The sequence below is a fragment of the Haplochromis burtoni genome, unplaced genomic scaffold (genome assembly GCF_018398535.1).
Source record: "Haplochromis burtoni strain Fernald_Lab_line unplaced genomic scaffold, NCSU_Asbu1 Contig_319, whole genome shotgun sequence".
Taxonomy (NCBI): domain Eukaryota; kingdom Metazoa; phylum Chordata; class Actinopteri; order Cichliformes; family Cichlidae; genus Haplochromis; species Haplochromis burtoni.
Genome location: NW_024582680.1, coordinates 414018 through 439865, shown reverse-complemented (window position 1 = coordinate 439865; position 25848 = coordinate 414018). Strand labels below are relative to the sequence as shown.

General features: G+C 40.9%; 2 protein-coding genes across 5 annotated transcripts in view; one reads left to right on the top strand and one right to left on the bottom strand.

The window, feature by feature from the left end:
• Positions 1 to 1555: 1555 nt before the first annotated feature.
• zgc:92429 (uncharacterized protein LOC445063 homolog) lies at positions 1556 to 21150 on the top strand. The gene is made up of 11 exons (XM_005941932.2): positions 1556 to 5687; positions 6199 to 6248; positions 6331 to 6387; positions 7720 to 7874; positions 8167 to 8270; positions 9836 to 9888; positions 12788 to 12858; positions 13344 to 13446; positions 13914 to 14033; positions 18184 to 18246; positions 18693 to 21150. The coding sequence occupies exons 1-11, from the start codon at positions 5624 to 5626 to the stop codon at positions 19125 to 19127; spliced, it is 1275 nt and encodes a 424-aa protein (XP_005941994.1). The 5' UTR covers positions 1556 to 5623; the 3' UTR covers positions 19128 to 21150.
• The window catches only part of si:dkey-172j4.3 (diacylglycerol kinase delta), a 93630-nt gene continuing 88406 nt past the window's right edge, over positions 20625 to 25848 (bottom strand). For all 4 annotated transcript variants that reach the window (XM_042228346.1, XM_042228348.1, XM_042228347.1 and 1 more), the window contains one exon: positions 20625 to 24587. In XM_042228346.1, the coding sequence (XP_042084280.1) occupies positions 24535 to 24587 (53 nt within the window). In that variant the 3' untranslated portion in view covers positions 20625 to 24534. The remainder of the gene's footprint in view (positions 24588 to 25848) is intronic.

Genomic DNA, 25848 nt, shown 5'->3' with positions numbered 1-25848 from the left:
TTGCTTGGCACTGATCCAGGATCAGGTCGTCATAGCCCTGGATGATAAAGTAATAAATCACATGAGGTCTAACTGCAGATCTGATGATTGATAACAAGTTTGTAATAGTCTCATTAGGCTTTGAAATGAAGAAGGGTAAAATGAGAGCCAGGACGTGGAGGTGAAATCAGGTTAACTGTTTGCTTTAATGTAATCTTTGCAGTCTTTGCGTTTCTTTTGTTATTTTTGTTCTACTTTCTCTGAGTGGAACCTACTGCTGCCAGTTGGGATCAGGTTATTCGACTGGTTTTAAAATGTTCCGATGTCGAAAGATTGAGTGGGTTCAGAAAAAATGGCCGCGGTGGTTTTTCCGTTGCTGGCTCGTTACCTTTAGCGTCAGTGCAACTTGCCAATAGTTTTTACGGCTTTATCACATAAGGTGTGGCCAAGCATGCGGGCCTTATTCAGTGCTTCACCTTCCCTCAAATTCAGACTCTTTCTCACATTTACAGCTGAGACTTTCCCGCCTCGACCGCTGTTTTCTGCTGTTAGCCTGCTGGGATCAGTCCTGGGGAACCTCGTGGCCACGTTGCAAAGTTTCTTTCAACTTTAAAAAAAGAAAGAAAAAAAAAAAAAGCTGCTGCCGCCTGTCTGCATTGTTGTAGCATGAATCTAAGTGGAGGAGGATACATGGATAAACCTTGATGTCATATTAAAACGTCTGCTGAGGCGTTGAGCGAGCAGACTCCTCTCTGGCGAGCCATCTCTCTTTTTCTCGGGGAGTGCATGGTTGTGTTGTTGGTGTTTCTTGTCCCCCCCCCACCCTTGCAAAGGATTTTTTAAGAAAGCATGATATGACAGTCGCAGCGGTGGTGCTCATGATAAATTCCCTCCTGTTGTTGTTGTTGTTGCTGCTTTAAACGGCCCCGACACCGCGAAGGGACGGATGGATTATCTGAGCGCAAGGGCAGGTTCATCGCTTTGTCTGGACTGACAGATGTTTGGCCGCTGTAACCACCCGGTTGAACTTGTCCCAGAGATCTCACATTAGTTGCTTGGTTTGCGGCCTCCCCTGTGGGTCGCAGCAGAGTCAACCCCCCTGCCGCCATCCCCCCAAGAAAAGGAAGACGAGCAAAAAGAGAGAGGCTGTTCGATGGTAAATCCCCCCCATTTTTGTGTCGGTGAGTCGGTGTGTCGAGTCGATGATCTCTTGTGCACGTTCTGTTTTTTCTACATCTGTTTTTTGGTAAGAACCCTCGGATTGCTGCCTCACTATACTGTATATAGAGAAATGCACACCTTCACACTCACAACACAGCTTAAAGACATACTCATAATCTGCATTATTTTCATTTACTCTTTATTTTTCTGAACTTGAAAGATATTAGCGTTCTTACAGCAGTATATAGGTATGATTGCTACTCGGTGGGGGCAGGCTGAACAGACAGACGATGCAGAAATCTTTGGAGGGCTGCAGACCTGCCCCGTACTTCAGGATCAGCCATGAGTTTCACAATGATGCCAAATGTTTTTCGGAGCAGAGTACAGCTTTTAATCTCTGATTCCTCTTCTGTCTCCTCCCCCCCATCTCTTTCTTTGTACATGTTTTCTATTTATTTAAAGCAGAAATATATGGATTGTATCAAGCATGGAAAGGCAAACAGATGTTACAGTTGACAAAAACAAAAAAAATCACAGGCTTTTATTTTACAGCAGTATATTTGTTTATTCTAGGGACTTGTTTTCTCTCTCTATTTTTTTTTTTTTTTTTTGAAAGAAATAAAAAGTCATTTTCATTCCTAAGCGAGTGTTTTTGTGATCTTTTAACTCAAACAGTCGGAAAGTCTATAAACTCTGAAAATATTCACCATTCAAGGTCTCAGAGTGTCAAACGGCTCAGCTTCTGATTTTTAATTGCGCCACCCCGAGGGCTTGAGAATGTGTTTTCTTAATTGCGCAACTTTTTTTTCTTTTTTTTTTAAGTGAGATTTTTAAACAGTCCACAAAATATTTCAGCAGTTTTTCTACCAGCAGCGATCTTCTTAAATTTGATCGAGACTGGCAGATTCGGCGGTCGCTTTTTGAGCGTGTTTATTTGAAGAAAATGGACTGTTTGACGTTAATCAAAGGCACGCATTAAAATCTTACATCTGCCTCCAGCTGCAGGCTTGAACCGTCAACATTCGTTGCTGATGCAGGAGAGTTACTGTGCACTCACCACATCTGAGGGCTTTAAATCAGGGGATGTGGATATAAGATCAGATCCTGTCACATTAAATGTATTATCCAAATTAACTGCGAATAATTTTTTGGCACAGATGCAGTGCAAAATATGCTACACGTCACTGATAAAATGTACATTTTCTGTACTGTGTAAAAGTCCTGAGCCAGCCCTCATTTGCACGCTTGAGTTGTGTGCACAGAAAACATGCACAACTCAAGAGATGAAGCAGTGTTTTGTCTGCACATGACACGACTTGGCAAATAACACATTTGTTAAAAGCACCCTGTCATAAGAATGCATCATTTGTCCCAATGTCTTCAGTTAAATCTATAAAAATGTCAAAGACAGCACAATCTGACACACATAAAACAGTATTTCTGCACCAACAAAGTGATTTCCAAACAGCTGTTAGCTGCATGGTGTGCAGGTGGCTGTGAAGAATACTTAAAAGTACCATCAGATTTTGATCGACCATAAAAATGTCCACTATCTGGAAATCATTTGATTGCCTTTATTTTTCAGCATGACAATGATCCCAAAGACACTGGCAGTGCAGTAAAAACACAAAGTGGAACACTATCAGTCATGGATTGGCCTCCCCAGTGCCCGGACCTCATCATTACTGCAGCGGTTTGGGATCATCTTGAAGAGATAAGGGAGGGAAACAGACAAACTTTGTGAACATGTGGTTATTATTCCTCCACCGGGTCAGGTTTACTCCAAAAGTGAGTAAATTACAGCAGAAATAAACATGCTTACAGTGTCTGTAGTTATGCACAGGTTAAACCGTGTCACATTTAAACTGAATTAAGTCTTAAACTTATACATGATTAAACTGCATTCCTGCTGCTAACAGTCACTCAATCATGTTTGTTGCCCTTTTCATGTGTTTGTGGTCAGTATGGCCTGCTGTCTGGATAACTGTACCAGCACCCTGTGCAGAAAACCCAGTGTTTCCCTTCAAGTATGAGATGGGTAAAAAAACACAGTAGCCTATAAACGCTGGGGGACGTCAGAGTGGGTTTATTAAGTGTCAGTAAATGAACTGTTAGTTTGAGCCACATGATCACCTTTAAAAGATGTTTATCCTCTTCTTTGTTCTACACCGCTGAATCCTGCTAACCAGCCACAATGCAGTTAAACCTTCTGTTTTCAGCCTGCAGCATCCTCGCGTCACTGCGTATCTGCAATGCATTCGTTTAAACTCTTCCCTTTAGTTCACATTGCCTCCTCAGCATTCTTTTATTATGTACCCAACTCCTCTGAGAAAACATTTACCACACCGTATAAATGTCATTTACGACAATAAACGCCTTCATTATTCTGGTAAATCTACGTTTATGCTTAAAGCTCACTGAAAAGATGCAAACAAACTTGAGTAAAGCCTCAAAAGATCCCCACACCGTGGGAAACCTCCAGCCTCTGCTCCTCTCCAGTTCCTATAGTTGTTGTTTTTTTTGTTTACGTCTGATTACAGTCTATACCTCTAATCTCTTCTTGTTGCTACACGTTGGCGTGAAACGCCTCTGATTTGCTCCGCCATTGTCTGCCATGATATCAGCGCTCCCACAGCGAGGGATTTGGAAACGTGTTCCCACCTCCCGACTCCCGCTGAGCCCTGAATAATGAAAGCGTTTGTACACATTTGTTCCACAATCACATCGAGGGCTGCTCGCTGATGCTGCCGCTGATACACTGGGTCATATTTCAGGGTTTTTTGTTTTTTCTTATTCCTGATTCTTTGTAGGAAATAAATCACTTAAAAAGTCCTGTGCCTGACAAACAGCAGTGTTTTGTCTCGAGTGAATAATTTATTGTCGCCTGCAGTCGCTGGCAGTTTGTCTCAGTGTGCTCGGGATGAAAGATATTTTAGGAGCAAACTACAAAAGGCCGGCATATAAATAAATGCCTTTCTGCACAGTGTTAGCCTGAGCTGAATTAACTGTCCTGTCAGGGAGATGTGAGAGCAGGCTGTGCTGCCACACGGATGCAGTTAGGTCCATAAGTATCAGGACAGTTTGTTGTAGTCGGGATGTGATTGAAGTGCCGACTTTAATTCAAGTCATTGTACAAACAAACATTTTAAACACAAGGATTGTTTTTAATAGTTGGATGAAAAGCTTTTGCAATCAATCACAGCCCGAACTCTAAAACTCGGGAACATCGACAGATGCTGCATTTCCTGCACTGAGATGATCTAACAGACCTTTAACTGCTGGTTGGTTGTGGGTCTCTCCGCCTGTGGTTAGTAACTAAAAAGCTGCTCTGTTGGTTGGAGAGCAGGTGACTCATTTGGAGTAGTTTTCTTTCTTTATCTTGAGAAACTCATGAGTTGCTTGAGTGAGGTGTGCAGAGACTTCATCCCTGCTGCTTCTGTCAGCAGTCACGTCGTCACTGAGTACTCAAGACCTGCTTTTACTGGCTCGCATATGTGCCAATGCCATAACAACACCTCCACCATGTTTGACGGGTGATGTGGCGCACTGGAAACAAGTTTGTTTCATCTGTCTGGACTTCCTGTTCCTGAGTGTAACCAGTGGTTTGCACTTTGTTGTAAATCCTCTGCACTTCCATTCATGATGGCATCTCTTGATATCTTTAGCACGTTAAAAAAAAAAAAACAACCCAGTTTCAAAATGTTGTACGAATGAAAGCCCACTATAAGTTCGCCTAAATCGCTGTGCTTTGGTCTTGTAGTCTTGTGGAGGTACAAATATACACAAAAGAAGTGGCATGGTGCTGGGACACACTGGGATTAAGTATTCCCTTCCTATGGCTTCGTGTCACATGAGTTTAGGGGTCCCTGAACTAGGCGGGCTCCAAAGTGTTGTGGACAATCTTCCCTGAAGACCAGTTATTAACGTTCACTGAGTGTCACACGTGGAACACAATCACCTTAAAAGCGCTGAGGAAGTTTCAGCACAGGGTGGAATTAAAATGTCTCTCAGCGTCTCGAGCACTGGTTTGCCGTCTCTGCAGTGGATCCAGCGCACAGAGTGACAGGAAATCCAGGAGTTGTCAGTCCTATTGTGGCTGCTGCCGGGCCGCGGCAGGCCTGTTTGTGACAGCCGACACTCACCGGGAGGAATGTCAGCCCCCACCCCCAGATAAGTTTTGACAGCTGTAAATTGCGAGAGGGGCGTGGGGGTAGGAGGGAGGTGAGCTGCTATTTTTATCTTTCATTCAGCCAGGCCTGAACCAGAGAGAGACGGAGACCCCCCCTCTCTATCTCTCACTTCTCCACAAGGCGACGACTCCTTCTGGATCTCTCCTTTCTGCCTGGCTGGAGAAACTTCTGGAGACCCGACCGAGGCATTAAGACCTGGAGACACGGCCGGTGTGAAGGAACATATCTAAACGCAAGCGAACGAGTGCAGACTGTACAGTGAAGAAGAAGACATCGCAGTCCACGAGGCCAACATGGCTCTGCTGTGCTACAACAAAGGCTGTGGGCAGAAGTTTGACCCCGACAAGAACAAGGATGGTAAGATCCTCCTGCATGTGTCTGCTCCTTTACTTTAAACCTGTTACAGCGACTCTGAGTCATCCTGTTATCAAAGACCTGGAGCTGAAGTGGAAGAAAACTGGGTGTGAGATGACACTTGTAGGTTGTCCGAAGAAACAGAATTTCCTTCATGATGATGATGACGTCTAAATTTTCAGCCACCTTTAAAAGGAGCTCTGCACTTTTTATTTTGAAAGGGAGCACTCATGAATAGTTTTACTTTAATGTAATGTTTTGGGACTCGATTCAAATTCTGATTGTGTGCACTAAACATGAACAGTGTGTGAACCTGTGATCGTGACAGATTGACTGATCACGCGCTGGTTTGCGTGACATCAAGTAGAAGTTGTGTCCGTGTGAGAGAGACGGCCATCTTCCTTCCTTATAAGGGACACACGGCACCTCCACACTGCAGTGACCCTGTGAGCAGCTGGGATCTCAGTGAGTGTCTATATGCAGACTCATGTTGTCTTTATCTCCACTCTAAAAGATTCCTGCCTCTTCCACCCGGGAGCCCCCGTCTTCCACGATGCACTGAAGGTAAACTCTCCTCTTAGAGTCTGACTCGAGTGGGAGAATAAAACTCAACGCTAATCACATGTTTGCTTGTTTGTGTCTCCAGGGCTGGTCCTGCTGTAGGAAAAGGACGACAGACTTCTCTGAGTTTCTCTCCATCAAGGTAACACAAGCTCAGGGTCCACGCTCCAGAAGTGTTTGTCATGGTGAAATTACCAAAAAAACAGGGAATAAATTAGGAGAAAACATGGAGCTCTTTTGATGAATGTTTAATCAGGTGGCAGCAAAAGCAGTGGAGTGAAACCTAATGAGAGTTAGTGTCGGGCATTTCCAACATTTATTTTAAACCAACTAAAACCCCAGTGTTGTAATGAAGTATGATACTTTTTCAACCATTAAAATGAGCTTAATCATGCAGGACGGAGAGGTTAGCTCTGAATGATGACTGAGGGCTTAATTAGCGGGAAATCTATGTTTGTTTTATGTTGAAAATTTGCTGCCCAGTTATCAGGATGTTTCATCTTCAGCCCAGGACATGCAGATGGCATTTAAAGATGAAGAGCGTACACAAAGATGTAAAAACCAATATGGGAGGTTGATTTAGCCACTGAAAAAGGTAAATACATAAAATAAATACACAAATAATTCTTCCAGACGGAGCGAAGGCTGAACTTTTATTTGCTGGTAATAGTTGCATGTACACAATATATTTAATTGGTCTTTAACGTATGGGAGCTCGTGTCTGCCCCTCAAAGTTTTGCGCTCCGCAAGTTACAATTTCAGGTTATCATCTCAAAATATCGACTTATCTCAAAATTTCAAGTTAGTTTGGTTAATTACCTGAATCTTTTACATTTTTGTGACAGAAACAATCAATGAAAACAAAAACGTGAGTACAAAAATATTGTGTACCTTCTTTCAGCTGTTACCAAATACTTACACACTCTGTATCAGTATCATCAGTTCTGCACTGTAAGAGCAAAAAAGTACATTTTGAAAATCTACTGGATTATTTTAAAAGGTAACCAGATTATGAGTCTAAAATGACGAATAATGTGTTAAGTTAGTTAAGTTGGGAAGTTTCTGCCAGTGAACAAGACGTTAGCAGAAGTTAAAATTTCAGGTTATTATCATGAAATTATGAAGTGGGGATCCTGAAATTTCCACTTACTAACCTGAAATCAAGATTCTGGTGAGGGCTTGGTTTGAGATTTCATAACTAAAAAGCTGGAAAATAACTATTAAATAAATATACAGTCTATCCTATCACATAAAATGCATGTTTGATGTTTTTCTGTCAAGATGAGCGAGGTTGGAGTCACTGGTGTGAGCTTAAATGACTTGTATTTAACAAAGCAACAAACTAATAAGAACTGAAAAACTGAAGCTGTCACAGGAGCGTGAAAGGTTTCATCAGGTATGTGGGATCTGGAATCTCATCCAGAGCTTCGTTACCTGAGCATGACTGAAGTGACCCGTGTGGTTTTGAACGCAGGGCTGTACCCGCGGGCGCCACAGCGACGTGAAACCCCAGGAGCCTCTGAGGCCCGAGGTGTCGTCGGATAAGGGCGAGATTAAACACGCCGAAGGCCGAGAGATAATCTATCAGGGCCCCAAATCTGCAGAGATGCTGCAGAAGGAGAGACCCAGGTGTGTGTTTGAGATCTGCAGTCAGCTCTCATTTATATCAGCATCCACCTTTTTCTGATGCGCGTGTGATCGCTGGAGTTTGTCACGTTGTGTGTTTGTCCCTGTTTGCTTTATCTGTGCAGCGAAGTCATGGGGGGGGAGGTCACGGGGGTCACCGTGAGGTTACGGCTGGAATAAATTATTCACTGCGTAACTCTTGTGTGTCAGTCTGCTCATGCTTGTGTATGTGTGTGTTCATTTCTCTGTTGTAACGTGTGTGTGTGTGTGTGTTCATTTCTCTGCGCGTGCACAGTTCAGACGAGCCCATGACCAAACTTCCCCAGAAGGTGTCGGCGTCGCTGGCTCAGGCGCTGGAGAAACTGGACATCAGCAAGAGAGGAGAGAACGAGAAGAAAGGTACACAAACGCTCACCGTTTAAAAGAATCACAACAAACGTTTACTCCAGGGGTGGGCAACTCCAGGCCTCACAGGCCGGTGTCCTGCAGGTTTTAGATGTGTCCTTCATCCAACACAATTGATTTAGGCTACATTACCTCCTCAACATGTCTTGAAGGGAGCAGTGTGTAGGGATGGTACCTTGCTCAGGGGTACCTCAGGGTAGCTGTTCAGTGGATTTGAACCACCGACCTTCCGATCATGCGGCAACAACTCTACCTACTGAGCTAGCGCTGCGTGGGCCGGTCTTTGAAGGGCCCACGTAGACAGAAAAGGCCGGGTCCGAGTCACACCGGCCCTTGAGGCCTGGAGTTCCCCACCCCTGGTTTACAGTGTTGTTTCTTCAGGGGTGGTACAGAGAAATGAAACTTTAACTTTTTGAACTCTGATAGAGCAGCTTTGCATGATTCACAGTTCAAAATAATCCCTGTGCTTCCTGCTTTGAGCCAACCTCCTTCACAAACAGAAGGGTTGAACGGGGAGGTGGGCGGGGCTTCTGAAGCTATGTTAGGGATGTCCGTGCTGACTGATGTGATACAGACCCATAAGCAGTCTGAAGTCTGACCTGTTTTCTGAGCTCAGTACTTAAATGTACACCTCGTTATCGCTGGGTTGCCTTCACAGCTTCTTTAACTCTTCCTGGAACAGATTCGACGAGCTGCTGGAAACTTCTCAGAGACTTCGGTCCATATTAACTTGACAGCAGCAGATAGTTGGCGTGGTCTTCTGCTTCGAGGTTCAGCGTGTTGTGCGTTCAGAGATGCTCTTCTGCATAGTTTGCTTGTGACGAGTGGTTATTTGAGTCGACTGATCTTTCTGCTCAGGTGTCAACAAGACATTTTCTCCCTGTGAATTGCTTTTCCCTGGATTTTCTCTTTCACATCATTCTCTCTAAACTCTAGAGATGTTAGTGTGGGAAAAACCTCAAAGTCACTTAAATAAACTTTCTTCAAAACAATCAGCTCTGCATTGAGACTTTTCTGAAATCGGGTGCGTAAATCTTTAAACGAGGCAAAGTAAGCGAGGCGCCGCAGTCAAATCGATATCTGTGAAAGACGAGTCGACGTGTATTGGAAACAGTTTGAAATATTGATGCTACACTAGCAGGTGTTTCTCATTTAGGGAAAAGTAAACTTTTCAGATTCAATTAAAGTCAGAATGAGCCGGTAAGGCGGGTTTATCGTGGATTCAGGAGTGCACGTGTCTCACTCTTACTCCAGATCAGAGTGATACAGTGAAAAAATATCAGGAATGCAGTCTCTCACCGCCCTCCACCACCTCAGCAGCAGCTGTGTAAGCTTCACGTCAAATGACAAGTGTAGTTTTTTTCTAAGTATGTGCTGCACACTTCCAGTTTTATCGCACGTTTCTGAAAAAGAGGGGAAAAAATGTCTGCACACTGAGAATAATGTGATCGCAGTACAGCACAAATCAATACATCAAAGCTGCGTGCACTCTCACTGCTCTGTTAGAATAAAACTTGGACTTGTTAGTGTCTTATCTCTGTTTTTGTTTTTTCCAACAGAGAGTCAGGCTGTTATTTGCGGGACCCGCTGCAAAAACGCAGGATGCAAAACAGTGAGTGTCTTTTTGTCATTTGTGTGATTTAATGCCTGAATCTGAGCTCATCAGTCCTTTCAGACTGTGGCACCACGGTTGTGGAATTCTCTCCCACTGTCTCTTCGCTGCACGGACTCCACTGATTCTTTTAAGAAACAGCTGAAGACATTTTTATTTAGAAAAGCATTTGATTAATTTCTTCTTATGCTGTTTTTATAGTTTTATTGTTTTACATTGTTTTATTTACTGTTATATTGTTTTTATATTCCCATTTCCTGTGTTGTAAAGCACTTTGTGATTTTCATCTGTGAAAAGCGCTATATAAATAAATTTTACTTACTTACTACTTAAAGCTGAGACTTAACAACTTTTAAAAGACACACTAAAGTAGTCATCATAATACACACATGTGGCAGTTTTCTTAACCATTTATTACACAACATAGTGGAGCGGCGTTGGAGCTTTGTAATAACTTGACCCGGCCCCCTCAGATGCACCCAGGCAGTAACGCAGCCTCACTGATGCGCTTTCGTTTGAGTTCAGGCCATCAAGCCTCTGCTTCAGCCTCTGTAAAGTTTATTAAGGGCGCCATCTAGTGCACAAAGCAGGCAACAACACATATCAGCTGGTACTAACTGTAGCAGCTTTGTTTCCTCAAATGTAGAGAAAACACACAAAAGTAAAGCCTCCAAACAGTTGACTGACTTTTCATATTTACTAGAACTCTATGAAAAATGCTGCTTCCTTATAACTACAGTATGCTACAGGTATCGGGGGCGCTGTTTGCCCAGTGATTGCTTTTTCGTTTTTAATGGACTAGTGAATGCAAGGCTTCTACCTACTTTAATGTTTTCTTTTCTTTTTGCAGCATAAAAATATAAGGATATATGGGATTGCTACTGTACTCCTGAGCACAAAACTATAAATACTCTGCTTGAAAATAATTGTGCGTCAAGACGATGATAAAAGTGCAATAAGACGGAGTCGGTCTGTAATCAGTTATCAGGTTGGCAATTACATGCAACCTGTTTGTGATAATCAGGCAATTAACTGTGATAAATGAGTGAAAATGGCTAATTTGTTGCCATCTGCATACACAGAAATTCATACTTGAATCCAGAGTGTGGACAGAACCTCACAGATCTGAAACACAAATTTGTAAATAGCTGCAGCAGGATGGAGATTTAACTGCCAGATGACATCGGTGCTTGGCAGTCTTGACCGTAAACTGGAATATAACCAGTTGGCAGCCAGCTGAATCCAGTCACCTACTGCAGAAAGACCACTCAGACTGATGGCAACATGCTGGTGATCTGTCTGCATTTATAAATTGGATGGTAGTTATTCGTAAACCTTAACCAGTCTCTCTGAGCGTGATTGCAAGTGTTTGGAGACTGGTTACCTTCCACCACTTGACTTGTGATCAAAAGTGTTTACCCAGGGGTTGAGAGTGCAACATCACTATCAGTCACCAAAGATGGAGGCAGTGAGTGGAGAAACTGAGAATTGAGTGGTGACACACATCGCTTCTGTGTTTTCACATCATTTTGACCTTTAACCCTCTTAAATACAGTAAAACATCACAGTTCACAAACCACACCAAGCTTTCATGTTCACAGGTGATTTTTTTTTTTAAGTCTTTAGTTTTACTTTCAAATTATTTTTGGATTTTAAACCCATTCAAATTTTATTTGTCACGTACACAGTCATACACAGTACGATATGCAGTGAAATGCTTACACAACTGCTCGTGACCTAAAGAAAAAAGAAAAGGCTATGAATGAGAGGAAATAAATCTGAAAATTAAAAAGGGTAAATTTAAATAGGAAGGAATAAAATAAAATATATAAATTAAAGTTGAAAATAAAATAACTGTACAACAAAATACACAAATACACAGTATAGAAATATATAAGAATGTATAAGAAATATAAATATATATACACAATAACAGCAGCTGTACAAGTATTAAATGGAAATGAAGAAATATACTATCCAGTGTTGTGCAATCCACATTTGTAATTCAGTTTGATCACATGATCGAACCTTAATTAATATTTAATAAGTGTTAATTTAAATAAGTCCTGAACTAAAAACTACACTGGTGCCACCTTCGACATAGAAGGCAATGATATAGAAATGATCATGAAGTTTAACCTGCTAGGATCAATAAAACGTATGAGCCACATCAAGGCAACGATGAAATCATCGGATAATATCTTAGAAATCTAAGGACAAGAAAAGAAGGCTTACGTACAGTTTGATTTCCTTCATGGTCACCTATAGTTGAACTATTAGAAAACAGCGCAGTCACTAAATCATCAGTATTTTTGAGATGTGGTGAGAAGACTGAGTTTATAAATTTAGGAGGACCAACAGACCAGTCTTGAATGAAATCGAGCCAACAACGTCACTGAAAGGACAGAAATCGAAGCTACTACTCGCCTACTTTGATTGTCATAAGGCAGATGAAGATTTCCTTGTGTACTCATTTTTATTTAGTCACCGTTTTGTTGTTTGTATCACTATACTGTTTTCCTCCAAAAACAAAAAAGGTTGTCGATGAAATGAACTCTGTTCCTGAAGTTCTTCCCATCAAAGGACTGAGGATAGGATTGATGTTTATTTATGAAGGTACTATGATTCACGAACGAACTGATGACCTTAACTTTAATTGCTTTATATTTAACAAACAGTGCTGACATAAAAGGGAGCTATCCTTTCACTTCACCCTTCAAGGTCTTTGCCTTTACAATTAAATATGGCTGAACGCCGCTTATTGGACAGAAAATATGACATCGCCCTGTTAAAAATGGAAGAAAAACTTAATCTTTTATGCCTAAATCTTTAATATTATCAAACGTCCCCATAACTGATCCGATGGTCTTTGCATTGTGTGCTATGTTTCTGTGTTTAGGTCTACCAAGGACCACAGACCGACATGGAGGTCTGCACCCACCATCCTGGAGCTCCCGTCTTCCACGAGGGGTAAGAACAAAAACTCTACCCTGCCACTTGTTTACTGGAGATTTTTTTTCTTTTTTAACAAAAACAAGTCTAATCCACTGTAACAAAACCGTAATTACATTCTTTATTTGCATAGCTCGTATCAAAAACAACAATTAGCTGACTTCTACAAAGGAGGGACGCAAACAAAACAAAACTGAAGGCCGTGCACGCAAAGCAAGAAACATAAACACGTCGAGATAAGAGAGTTAATTAAAGATTGGTAATTAAAGCAAATCTGCAACATTACAAACAGACTTTAAGAGTAAATAAACTGCAAGCGCTGGTTTTAAATCACATTAAGTGTAACGCTGGGCTTCCTACTGCTGGGCAGCTTCCTAACAAAACCTGAATTAGTCTCATTTCATGGGGATCACGTAGGGTTGTTGTTGTCTCCAGGATGACACGGCTTGTTTCTTACAAACTGTGACCATTTCTTTGTATTTTCTTTTTTTGTTGTTGTTTAGGTACAAGTACTGGAGTTGCTGCTGCATCAAGACAACAGACTTCAACGCCTTCCTGGACCAGAAGGGCTGCACCATGGGGAAACACCGCTGGGTCCCAAAGCAGGTACATGCACCACCTGGAGAATGTACTAGAGAAACTGCTGGTGGGACACCGGGGATCGGATCAAAGTTTGCAGAGAAAAAGGAAAACAGATCTCAAGGGCTGACAACAACATCAAAAAAAGCTTTAAAGTGACCTATTTTTGCGTGCACGGTTCACTTGTTCGTCCTTTTGATCACTATAAAACAAAGACTTGAGTGGGAAGATTTATCTATGAGTGCAGACAAAAAACAAGTCAAACTTCAAGTCAAACAAATCATGTTTACCACAAATTCAAATGTCCTTGAAGAGCGCTAAAGCAATCCAAACACTCAAACCAGGGCAGGAATAAAACGGTTTCTCTCTTTCATTGGGATGTTTTGATTTAGATTTGATAACTATGATTATCAGCCTTCGAGTCGCTCCTCGGTCTCGCAGCAGTCTGGCTGTGCAGCTCACCGGTGTGTGTGGGTTCACGTGTGTGTTTGCAGGACAAGAAGAAGGTGGCGTGTCGCTATGACTGGCATCAGACTGGCAACAGCGTCGTCGTGACCATTTACGCCAAGAACGCAAACCCAGAGTTTTCCAGCATAGAGGCCAACCGGACGGTGGTGAGTTTAATGAAGCAGACAACGCACAGCGTATGTGGTTGGATCTAGTATGACTTTGCAATGAGACAACCTCATTAATAAGCAGCTTATTCTAATAATTTGTGGTTTAATTAACTGTTAACAAATCAGGATTCAGCACAGTAACAGGTGTTAATGAGATTTAGCTCAACTTCCTGTTGAGGTCCAAAAATGAGTCATTTATGACAATCCTGTAACACTTTCTGAGATTGTAGTGATTTTTAAGAGGGTCTATGATGCACATGTAGATAATTTATCAACCACAATAAGATGGCAATGTGTATGTTGTTTATTAGAGTGACTGCATTTATGTAACAGGTTTTACTAAATTACTTTTGTACATCAGCGCTTTAACGTCCGTAGGTCAAAGAGATGCGTCATAGAAAAGTTGCACTCATTAACAGACTGACTCACATTCACTGCAAACTGTCACCAATCTGTCTGCGAGTGAACGCAGCCACCCTCAGCATCACCATGACAACTTGATTGCTGCAACTTCTTGAAGTCCTTCATTGTTAGCAAAAGAAATTTGATTGGTTCTTGTATGCTGCACAGTGGCAGCCTGGTGACTGTATGAGCTCAATCGCCAGTTTCAGGTCATACTGAGCATACATGAAGTTAACTTTGCTAATAATAAATAAAAAAACAAAAATATTAGCAACACCGTAGCAACCAGAGAGCATCGAAAGTCAATGAAACTCAGCGACATGTGGCGACATAGGGTGAAATAACCATTACCGATAAACTTCTCTCAGGCGACCAAAGTGACCACGAAGGGGTTCTCGGGAGAGTAGTGTAAACTTGCATTGACCGACTGTGAGCAAAAAAGCGATGTCCAATAACTGAACTGTTAGATGTGGACAGGGTTGTACTCTACCTTTGATTACGGAAGTCGAAACCATAGAAAAGGACAGACAAGCCAAGCGTCTTCAAGCTTTTTACTAATTTTACTAAGAAGTGCTATTTTAATTTTATACCCAGTAGGGGAGAGCGGGGTAAGTTGTCACACTTTTCACACTGACTAACTCTTACTGAGCACCATACATCACAACGTAATAAATGTTTCACCAAATGAAAGAAGGAAGTCTCGGGCACATATGATGTATTCATTACATTTTCATATCTTATCTCATTACGGAGTTGTAGACTGTTGAATGGAGAATGTGCACTTGTGACAATTTGCCCCATCGGCAGGTAAGTTGTCACACTAGATTATCTTAAAATAAGAACACAAATACTTAATTGTGATTATTGATTTTAATTGTTAAATTCAAACCAAAACTGGAAATTTGAACAATTATGCCAAGAGAATTTGGAAAAAAACAATTATTTCAATCCAATACACATTTTAATCAAAACATTAAGTAGAAAGAAAACTTTAGTTTGAACTTTAAACTCAAATGTTCTCTGGCTTGCACATAAATCCATCATAACTGAATGGAATGCTGCAAATAACTTGCTTTACTTAACATGTTTATCCTCTGAACAAAACAGATGCCCTATTTCTGATTAATCAGACTCAACTTCAGAGTCACAATTCTGGCACACATAAATTGCCTGGCCTGAGGTGCAAGCATCATGGGCCCATTTGTTGCATTTTACGCATTTTACCCAGGTCTCTTTTGGACGACTGTTTGAAAATGGCTCCACACAGACAAGGCAGAAGCACCCAGGTCTCTTTTGGACGACTGTTTGAAAATGGCTCCACACAGACAAGGCAGAAGCACTCTTCATCATCTGATGATGACTCTTGAATTATTTTTCTTCTTTTAGCTGCGTTGTTCTTCATAGGTCCAGATGTTTTCCCCCCTCGCGTCCCTCTCTTTTGAAACAGCTTTTTGCTAGATTCAGCCTTATTCTTTTCTTTTTCTAGTTGCTGCTTCACTGGCGTGTCGGTTAGAATTGCTGATTTGCGTCGTTTTCTTCCTTTGCTGGATGGTTTTCGGCGGCCAGCTTTTGGATATGGCCGGATGTCCTCTGGAGTTGGTAGTCCCCTGTCAGTAATTGCAGTGCTGGGTAAGGGTGAGCTCGTGATACAGATGGTGCTGGAGCTTGGCAGTGCAGAGTTGGTGCTGGAGCTTGGCAGTTCAGAGTTGGTGCTGGAGCTTGGCAGTTCAGAGTTGGTGCTGGGGCCTGGCAGTGCAGAGGTGGTGCTGGGGCCTGGCAGTGCAGAGGTAGTGCTGGGGCCTGGCAGTGCAGAGGTAGTGCTGGGGCCTGGCAGGGCAGGGTCCGGAATAGGGTGATCTGTGACGTAGGATGGTGCAAACTCGGCTTCCAGAAATACATTTCTGTTGTAAGGTTGAATCCCAGCCACCCTAAAACCAGCCTGAATGTTCAATGGGGTTGCAGCCAGAGGATATGCAATTGCCACAATCCAGGGAATGTCATAAATAGACATTGTCTTCCCAGAGTTGTTCCTCATCCAGGCATCACACGTGCTGTTGATGTGCCTCTTTAGTGGCCCGTAGACAGACCTGTCTAATGGTTGGAGCCGATGTGAGCAGTGGGGTGGGAATGACAGCATGATTATGCCATTTGCTTTGGCATAATTGAGTCCATCAATGGACAGATGAGACTTGTGGTTGTCCAAAAGGAGTAAACAGGGCTTCTCCTTTGAACACTTTGTATGTTCATTGAAATGTTGCAGGAATTCAACAAAGTGTGTGTCTTTCATCCATCCAGAGGAATTTGCCCCTCCTTTGCTGCCGGGTGGCCCGTTGATCAGGAAATGGTCACGGAAGTGGACACGCGGGAAAATAAAGTATGGAGGTAAACTATTCCCTATGGCTGAGACAGCACAGGCCAGTGTGACAAGGGTTCCCCTTTCAGCAGAGGTCAGTGACCCTACTTGTTTGACTCCACGTCTGGCCAACGCTTTGTCTGGTTTATGTACAGTGGTGACCCCAGGTTCATCAACATTCCAAATGTCTCCTGGTCCAAACTCATATTTGCATAACACTTTCTCTAAGTTGTCAAAGAAAGCATTGACATTCGCTCTGTTGAAGCTACTTGCCCTGGCAAGGCTAGTTGCTTCTGGCTTTCTCAGTGACAATGTTGTATGCCGCTTTAAAAAGCCTGTAAACCACTCTTTCCTGGCCTTTTCTTTTTCTGCCCACAAAGGCACAAACTTCAGTTCGTGTGCCACAGCAAACTGGTAGGCAAGCTTTCTGACCTCACTTGGTGACAGACCAAAATAAATGTCAGCTGACCTAGTAATATACTCAACAAGCTGCTTTTCCAAATCAGGGGAAAAAATCTTCCTTGGCGTTGTATAACCAACCATTGTTGTTGGCATGGCTGTCTGACTTTCAATTTCTTCTCTGGTAATCTTTTGACAATACCGAGTTAGAGTACGGTGATTTATGTCAAAATCCTTTGCTGTACTTCTAATTGATTTGGTCTGCATCTTTACCTGCCTGACTGCCTTTAACATAATGTCAGGTGGTGTTCTGCCACGCTCTGTCTTTCGTTGATAATTTCGAACCATCTTACTTTCTTCCTTCCTTCCTTAATTCCTGCCTCTCCTTCCTTTCTTCAAAAACCTTATTACAAATACAAATGAATTACAATATCAATTTTTTGGAGCATTTATTTGTACTGGGGCAAGTTGTCACATGTGACGACTTGCCCCAAAGTTAATGAGACAACTTCCCCCAAACTGACATGTATGCTAATTTGGCTAAATGTCAGGGTTAGCTCAACATAGCACATCAGCTGAAGTATCAAAAGACACGTTAATGTCTCCTCTATTTTGTGTAAAATAATAATCTGTAACATCTATACCTAACAAAGTTGTACTGAAGAAAATTTAAAGTGATTTATTTTTCCTTTTAGGTCAAAAAAATAAAAAAGATGTGCTCACCTCAGATTAGAGCAGTCTTGACCACATGTGAACAGGAGGTTGACTATAGAAGAAGAAGTCACACAAAGTGGCTATTTCATTTTTGAGATAGAGCCTCTAGTGTTGGAGTTATGAACAGTGTGACAACTTACCCGTGTGACAACTTACCCCGCTCTCCCCTACTAATAATCATGGTCTAACTCAAGATTTTTTTTCATTAACAGATTTGTATATTTACCCATTTATGTAATAAGACCTACACCGTTTCTCTGTCTTCTGTCCTCTCTTTAGCTCTCGTGTCAAATCCAGTTTGAGAACAATAAGATTTTCAAGAAAGAGTTCCACCTCTGGGGGGTAAGTATCTGCTGTCTGCTGGGAATCGCCTTTCCCACTTACACTTGGAACATTTGAGCTCATGTTCAAAGATCAGTGAATGGACTGAGGTTTGAGGATGGTGAGCACACAAAGCGCCCGACTCTTGTTTGGCAGGTTTTGCTGGCTGTGGTTGGAAAAAAGTATTTAGGAGAGAAAGAGGTAGATAAAGACTTTGTGTCCGACTAACTACGCTGGATGGACCTTTCTTCAGCAGTGGAGTGCTGTGAACACCTAAACATAATCTGAAGTTTAGAAATAAGTAAATCAGTTGCAACTAGATTTTCTTAAAAATATAACAGTGATCATAATCATTAGCTTATCCCGTGGTTAGTTAGTTATCAGTTCACACGTTTCTGATGAACACATTTAAACTAGATTGTGCTTGAATGTTGTCCATCCAAAGTTTGAATTTCTCTTACCTGCAGGTGATCAACGTAAAGCACAGCTCGGTCAATATGGTCCCATCTAAACTGGAGATAAACCTCCGCAAGGCCGACCAAGTGGCTTGGGGCAAACTGGAGGACCCGAACTACAAACCTGAGCCCGAGCCCGCAGACGACCCGTTCATCGAATCCAACGAGTCGTACCAGCCCGACTGGGACATCGATGATGACGACATCAGTGACTCGGACGAGGAGTGGGCCTATGACACGCCCAAGAATAAAAAGGCAGAGAAGGACGAAAATCAAAAGAAGAACGAGGAGGAGGAGAGGCAGAAGTTAAAGAGGAAGGAGGTGGAGGAGGAGATGAAGAGGGCATTGGAGGAGCGGATGAAGGCGGAGGAGGAGAGGAAGAAGCTAGAAGAGCAGAGGAGGCAGGAGGAAGAGGAAGGATATGAAGACATGCCAGAGCTAGAGTGAGAAACGTCAGATTTCTTTGTGGTTTAGAAATAGAAAATCAAAAGAGATTTTTATAACATAGGACATATTTACTTCTGAAATAATAATTACTCACTACAAACCCCAATGAGACGTGTTTAAATGACCACGATACGGAGAACGTGATGTAAAGACAAAACTGTACCTTCAATAGAAGAAATAAAGTTTTCTATGTCAGTTTCTACTTTTACATTTGTGGGGGGTGTTGTTTCATTTTGTATGTGTACCGACTGGTAGCATTTCACCACTGTTGGCTACATTCATTACAGATAAATAGCTGGATCAATGTTATAAAGACTTGATATCCATCACAAGTCCCCTGGGCTTTAAGCAGAAAGATTAATGATTTTTTTTCAAAAGCCTGTAATGAATCATTAGCTAATCCACTGGTGCTGTAAATAAAACAGTTTAGGTCAGACTTTAGTTCATGAGTCATACTTAAATTGTATTTCCACACTTTGTTTTCATTATTATAAGCCTATTGTACATCTGTGAGAGCAGCCTACACAGTATTACTCACCGACTAGCTTTACTACAGCCAAACAAAGAACATACAGCATGTGGGCTAATTGTTTAGAGAAAGCGTGGCTAGTAAACAAGGCGAGAAAATATCAGGGGTAGTTTTGTGAGTGAAAATGCCTCCTTGATGCGGGAGTTTGTTGGAGAAGAAGTCCCAGAAGTCGGAGTTACTTCTGTCACCTAAGAGCAGGAAACTGAAACTACATTTCACGCCGGCTTGCTAAAATTGGACAGTATAAGAAAAATGTTGCCTCGTCTGATGAGTCCCCAGTTTTACTACAACAAGAAAGCATCACTCCATCCCGGCTTCTATAAGGCTGCTGTGGTGTTGGTGTACTATTAGAGGATGTTACCTAAACAACACAGTCTTACCTGTGTCTTGTTGACTATGCCGATTCCTTTATGACCAAAACTTCTGGAACTTATTCCAGCACGGTAACACATCACCTTACAAAGCTACGTTCACTTAGATTGAGATATGGCCTCCATAGATCCAGATCCTAATAAAATGGAGCAGCTTGGGGATGTGGTGAAACGAGAGATTCACGTCCCAGATGTGCAGTGGATAAATCTTCAGAAGCTACGATTAGCTCCCTCCTTTGTGCTGCAGAAGCATGTTATTGTAAGAAAAATGCTATTAAAAAAAAATGCTACAGAAATTAAGAATCTGCTCCAAAAACTAAAAGATAATTTTAACTATTCACAGACATCAAAGTGATTTATCAAGTGTAAAAATATACATAGAAAAATCAAAGAGAAAAATCAAGCAATGAGACAGTGCCTAAAAGTTAAGTGGGTAGACAATAGTGAAAATACTATTTAAGTCTTTACCTTTAGTTGTGACCTACTTTGATTAAAGCACACAGAGGCCTTGACTCTTTTGTCAACCTGGAATAAAAACACTCGAAGGCGCAAGAGCACCACAAATCACACAGTTACTAAATAAAACAACACACAAGATTCACACTTCAATAATTCATTTAATCTCCAGAGGGTTGCACTGACTTTGTCTTTGTTACAAACTGCACATGATAACACAATAAAACACCTCGCAACGTACAAGGTCGTGCAACATCTAGTCTGGCTTCCAGCACTGTCTCAATATATAGGCTGCTCAGAATCAGGGGTGCGTTCACAAATGTCATCTATGGAATACTGTTGCACAAACATGGCAGTGTTTGTAATCTGTGGATTCATTTAAGTTCCTTTGCTAGCATCTTTCTTTTCAGCTTCACGTAACTCCTTGGGAAGAGTTTCAGTTTGCGACATCAGAAAAGTTTTTAAAAAATAAACCCTATAAAAGAAAAAACAAAACTAGGAGATATTTAATTAAAAGAGCAATAAATAAGCAATTACTTGTCCCAAAATGGCTTCCATATATTATGTTCCCCAACATCTTTGCAGTAATTTTCAGCACAACACAAACCAAATCAAAAATTATACACAAAAATTTCAACCCCCCCCCCCAAAAAAAGGCTCAACACAAGCTGAACAACTTCTTTGTGTTAGTAGTTTGTAAATAACACTGGATTACATTTTAAATAACTTTGGTTTGAAATTAGTATTACTTTTTTCTTTTTTTTCTTCTTCTTTGGGATAGCGTACCAATTGGGCTAAGGATGTTTAGATGACATCGCTGTGATAGTAAAATGACACAATCACGAATAACATTGGTGTCAAATGGTGTCGAGCTGCTGTTGGAGTAATTGTACCGCCACGAATGTAATAAACATTTGTGTATACAGCTCCATATATTCATATTTTTTTTGTGATAGGTTACATATATCACACTTTATCGAAACACTTATGTCCGTATACATTTTTCATAAATAAAGATTTCATTCATCGATTAAAAAAACAACAACCCTGTAAACACGTGAAATCTTAGCGTACACACACACACGTACACGTGATTACCCCCCAATCAAGTTAACCTCTTGATAAAGTGCAAGGCAAGATACAGTAAACTTTGAAATATATGACATACAACAACTCCTGCATCTCAAGTGCATGTGAGCGCCATCGCTCAATCACGCGCACGTTATTGTATGTCTCATAACCCACAAAAGTACAAACTTGGCACAACACCACGAAAGCCTCTAAGGTGTAGAGCGTAAGCTGGCACACTATGGATACAGTAGCACAATCCTACATCTACAACGCCTCACAGTTATTCTGTCTGGTAAAGGATTAGTTTGATAAATGTGGAAAAATGATGTCCGAACTCAACAACCGAGCACTTCTGTGTAAATGAAGCAAAGCTGATGCACAAACAACTTTATTTTAACAGACCTGAGTCAAAGTGAGATTGTGAATGTACATTTTTGTCCCTTTTCTAGTTTTCAAAGCAGTTTAGTTATAAATTAAGATTATGTAGGCTTCTTATGAAAAAACATCTAACAACCACTGCGTCATATTGCTAGCTTGAAAAGCTAGTATTAGCTAAAACTAGCTAGTATTTCATTTTGTTTTAATTTTCTTACTTCTTACATTCTGACAATCAAACACTTGGCAGTAACTATGTCTCATGGTGTAGTTCAGGCCAGTAAATGTGAAGATGTGAGTGTAAAAAAAAAAAAAAAGTATAGCTAGCTTGTACTGTAACATTAAAACTTAGGTAAAGGTTAGCTAGTGAATGTTCTTTATTATATTCTGATAGCAAAAATTGTGACATTTTATGAAATTTACTTTTTTGCTAGGCAAGAGGAATGTTTTATTATTATTTACAAATTTAGCTTTGCTTCTGAAAAAAGATGTAAAAAGGAAGATGTCAAATCCTGCCAAAAGTCGGATTTGATTGTTTAACAAAGAACGTGCTGTTTGAGTAGCAATTATCGGATCCATTGCCACTGTCTCTAGTAGGGATGTACAGGACCAGTCGGCTTGAATATTACTGCAATTCCTAGTTGCACAGAAATACTTGTGGGTTGAAATGATTATAGGCTTTTTTATGCTGTAATTGATATGAGTATTTGGTGGTTTAAAACTTGATATTCCAACATTTGGCCATTCTCTTTTCAAACAAAACAAACAGATTTCCCTCACATTTATTATTAATTTTTTTTATGTTCGTGTTGTTGGATCGTGTATTTCACTTTTAGGTTAGTAGGAAAAGAAGGAAAAAAAACAAACAGTAAACGAGTTAACAAATTTCTGGAGTATGGTGAAGGAACAATTTTCGATTTCAGGGATTTCCAAACAGCAGAACAACAATTTAGGTACTCAAATAATACACTATTGATACACGGCTTGACAAAATTTACAATATGCAGGGTGTAGGTATGTAAGTAAGTGGTTTGTCTTTTTTTTTTTTTTTTTTTTTTGCTAAACTAACTCCTGCTTTTCAGTTAAACTCCAACCAGCCTGGTTTAAAACAAAAGTAACATTCACAAATGTTGCTGGTCTGAACAAACACGTAAAAAAAAATATTTAAATTTAAAGAAAAAAATCATTTTCATGAGGCAATATCCACTGTGAGGCGAAGGCTAAGTATGCATGCGGGGACACACATAACAATAGTAATTGGCTTGATTATATGCATGGTGGCCAAAGAGTTTGTCAAAGGGGGAAGCAGCAAAGCCAGAACAGCTTCACAGGTTACCATTGGGAAAATAAGATATACAAAAAAATAGATATACATTTTGTAATGTTAATAACAATAATAATAATAGCTTTTAACCACAACAAGGCAAAGTCAAATATCCACTGACTCTTATATTACATATACAATCATGAATATGGCAAAGTATTAGTAACACACTGAGTAGCTGTAATGTTTTGTTTGTGTGCATCCTTGATGCTTCCTCCTTCTGTAAACGCATTTACCAGACGCTACCAAAAATATCTGCTCTTATCGAGTCACTTCATCTGGTACTGTGCCTCATAGTGGTTCACAGAACAACTGAAACTGCACAGTGGGAAGAAATATTTAACTCCCACATAAGCCACATTTTAGACCTCAATAATAACCAAAAGAACGTACTTTAAAAATCCCACAGTTGGATCTTTTCACAGGGCTGAATGCCAGATGAAATGACTCACAGTAAAGTTTTTTTTTTCTTTTTGCAGCGTGGCTGCATAGCCTCGGACCACACAAGCCACACAACAGCCTATTAAGAACCACTTTAAAACCACAACAATAGAACCTCTGTAAAATCATATACGATTTATCATTTAACATCATCATTATTCACAGGTTAGTACAAGTCCACACAAGTACATTCCTCAGTATATATATATTTTTTGCAACATATAAGAGAATCTCCAGTTCAGTAGACAGTAAGGTCGAGATGTTTCAGTTTGTTCATTTTGTTGATTTGTTGCGTCGGAGTTCTCATAGCAGTAGCATCACGGAATAAATACTCAGTCTTAATCAACGTCTAAAGGCGATTCAAGAAGTTTCGAAATAAAACAATTCAAGTTAAAAGATTGTAACAACTTATGATTGTACATATAAAATAATATGGCTGAACTCAACATGCAAGGAGAGCACCACGTAAACACATTTCTTGGTCACGAAAAAAAGAAAGAAAAAAAAAACATAAGCCAGGAAGGACGTTGTTGCTCCACGCCTGCCTTGATTTCAGTTTAATTCGCTGCTGGCCACATCTACCAAACCAGAAGCAGAGCGCCAGTCGTGAAGCAATGCGATGCAAAGCCAGGGCCCTTTGGAAAAAAGTTCAACAGAAACAGGGAGGAAAAATAAAATCCCCCCCCTCAACCCACGTAAAATAAAATAAATCCTATAGTGGGAGGAAACACCTCTCTCAAGCCAATGGGCATTGTGGTTAGAGGTAAGTGTAGGAGGGGCGCTCCTCACACCTGGTTTTCAGGGTAACGGGGTCGGTAATAAAGCACCTCTAACAGGACTTCAGTTGCCTGAAGAATCTGCCTCAGTGGTCCCGCCTTTGATATCCCAGGTTCCTGTGGACGAAACAGAAAACAATGAAAACCTGACCCTGCTTACAAAGACACATAACTGTGTTTTTAAAATAAAAGCAGGCTGAAGCTGACAAAGCCTCTTCTTTTAGTTCTTGGAGTAAACTGCCGTTAAGGACAACAGGACCTTGAAAAATGACAGCATCCCCCGCCTCTCTTTTTGTTGCTCACTGATGTGTAATTGAAGAAAAATGCTAGGTGCTGTTTGTTTGGCAAACTTGATCCTTTGTGGTCTGGTTCCAGTGTCGCACAGAGTTTGATTATGTGGTTAAAATCAATTAAATGGTTTGCCCAGCGGGAGTAACTACTGCAAACAAACGAACAAAAGAAAAACTCTAAATGGCATGGCTGACTCAGTATAGCTGTAACCGATCCACAAGAAACTGATCCAAGTCCTGGAGACATGCAGAACCGTCTCCTCGTCAAAGGGTCCTTTTTATAGTTCCACCGTGGGCACTGTGACTTACATACACGACAGATACCAAGTGAAAAAAGATTAACGCTTCCATTTATTGCACCAAACAACCCAAAACGTATCCGTCTTTCAAATCATCCTCTCAGGACAGGACCTGTTCACTCCTATACTGCGTGCATCAATTTTTATTTGGTTTGGATATGCTTGTGTTCTACTTTGTATTAACACCAGCCAATTTATAATGAATTGGGTTAGATCAAATCAGGACAGGATCAAATCACTTAATATGAAAAGCTAATAGAGATAAAAGATGGATTCAGTTATGTTTTTCCTTACTAGGTTTAAAAGCCTGAGGTCAGTAGCTGTTTAGTTCTGCTAAACCCAAGAAGACAGAAAAAGAGCCTTTGGTCAACAAAATGCATGTTGACACAAACTTAACCTTTCCTTTGAGTTATATTTAAAGTTCAAGGAAAAGATTTTTTTTTCATGACTATTCATGTGTATTTGTTTTCTTTTACTATAACCAAGAAGTACTACATAATCCATATTTTCCCTAGGGACAAATAAAGTATTCTGATTGCAAAACCTCAGTGGAATTGTAGTTTGTCCTTGATAAAGGACAGGGACGCATGAGTGTTGCTGCACAGCACACAGAGAGCTTTTTCAGTCAGTTTCATTTCAGAAAGTTTCATTTAATCTTAGGCCAGAGGTTTCTCAGGTCGATACCTTCGGCTCTAAGATGAAACAGTCTCCTGCCGTGTGTTTGGCTCCTTTTTTCTCTCATTGTTGGACAGCAGGGGCTAAAACGACTCATTTGATGTTGAAGGTTGC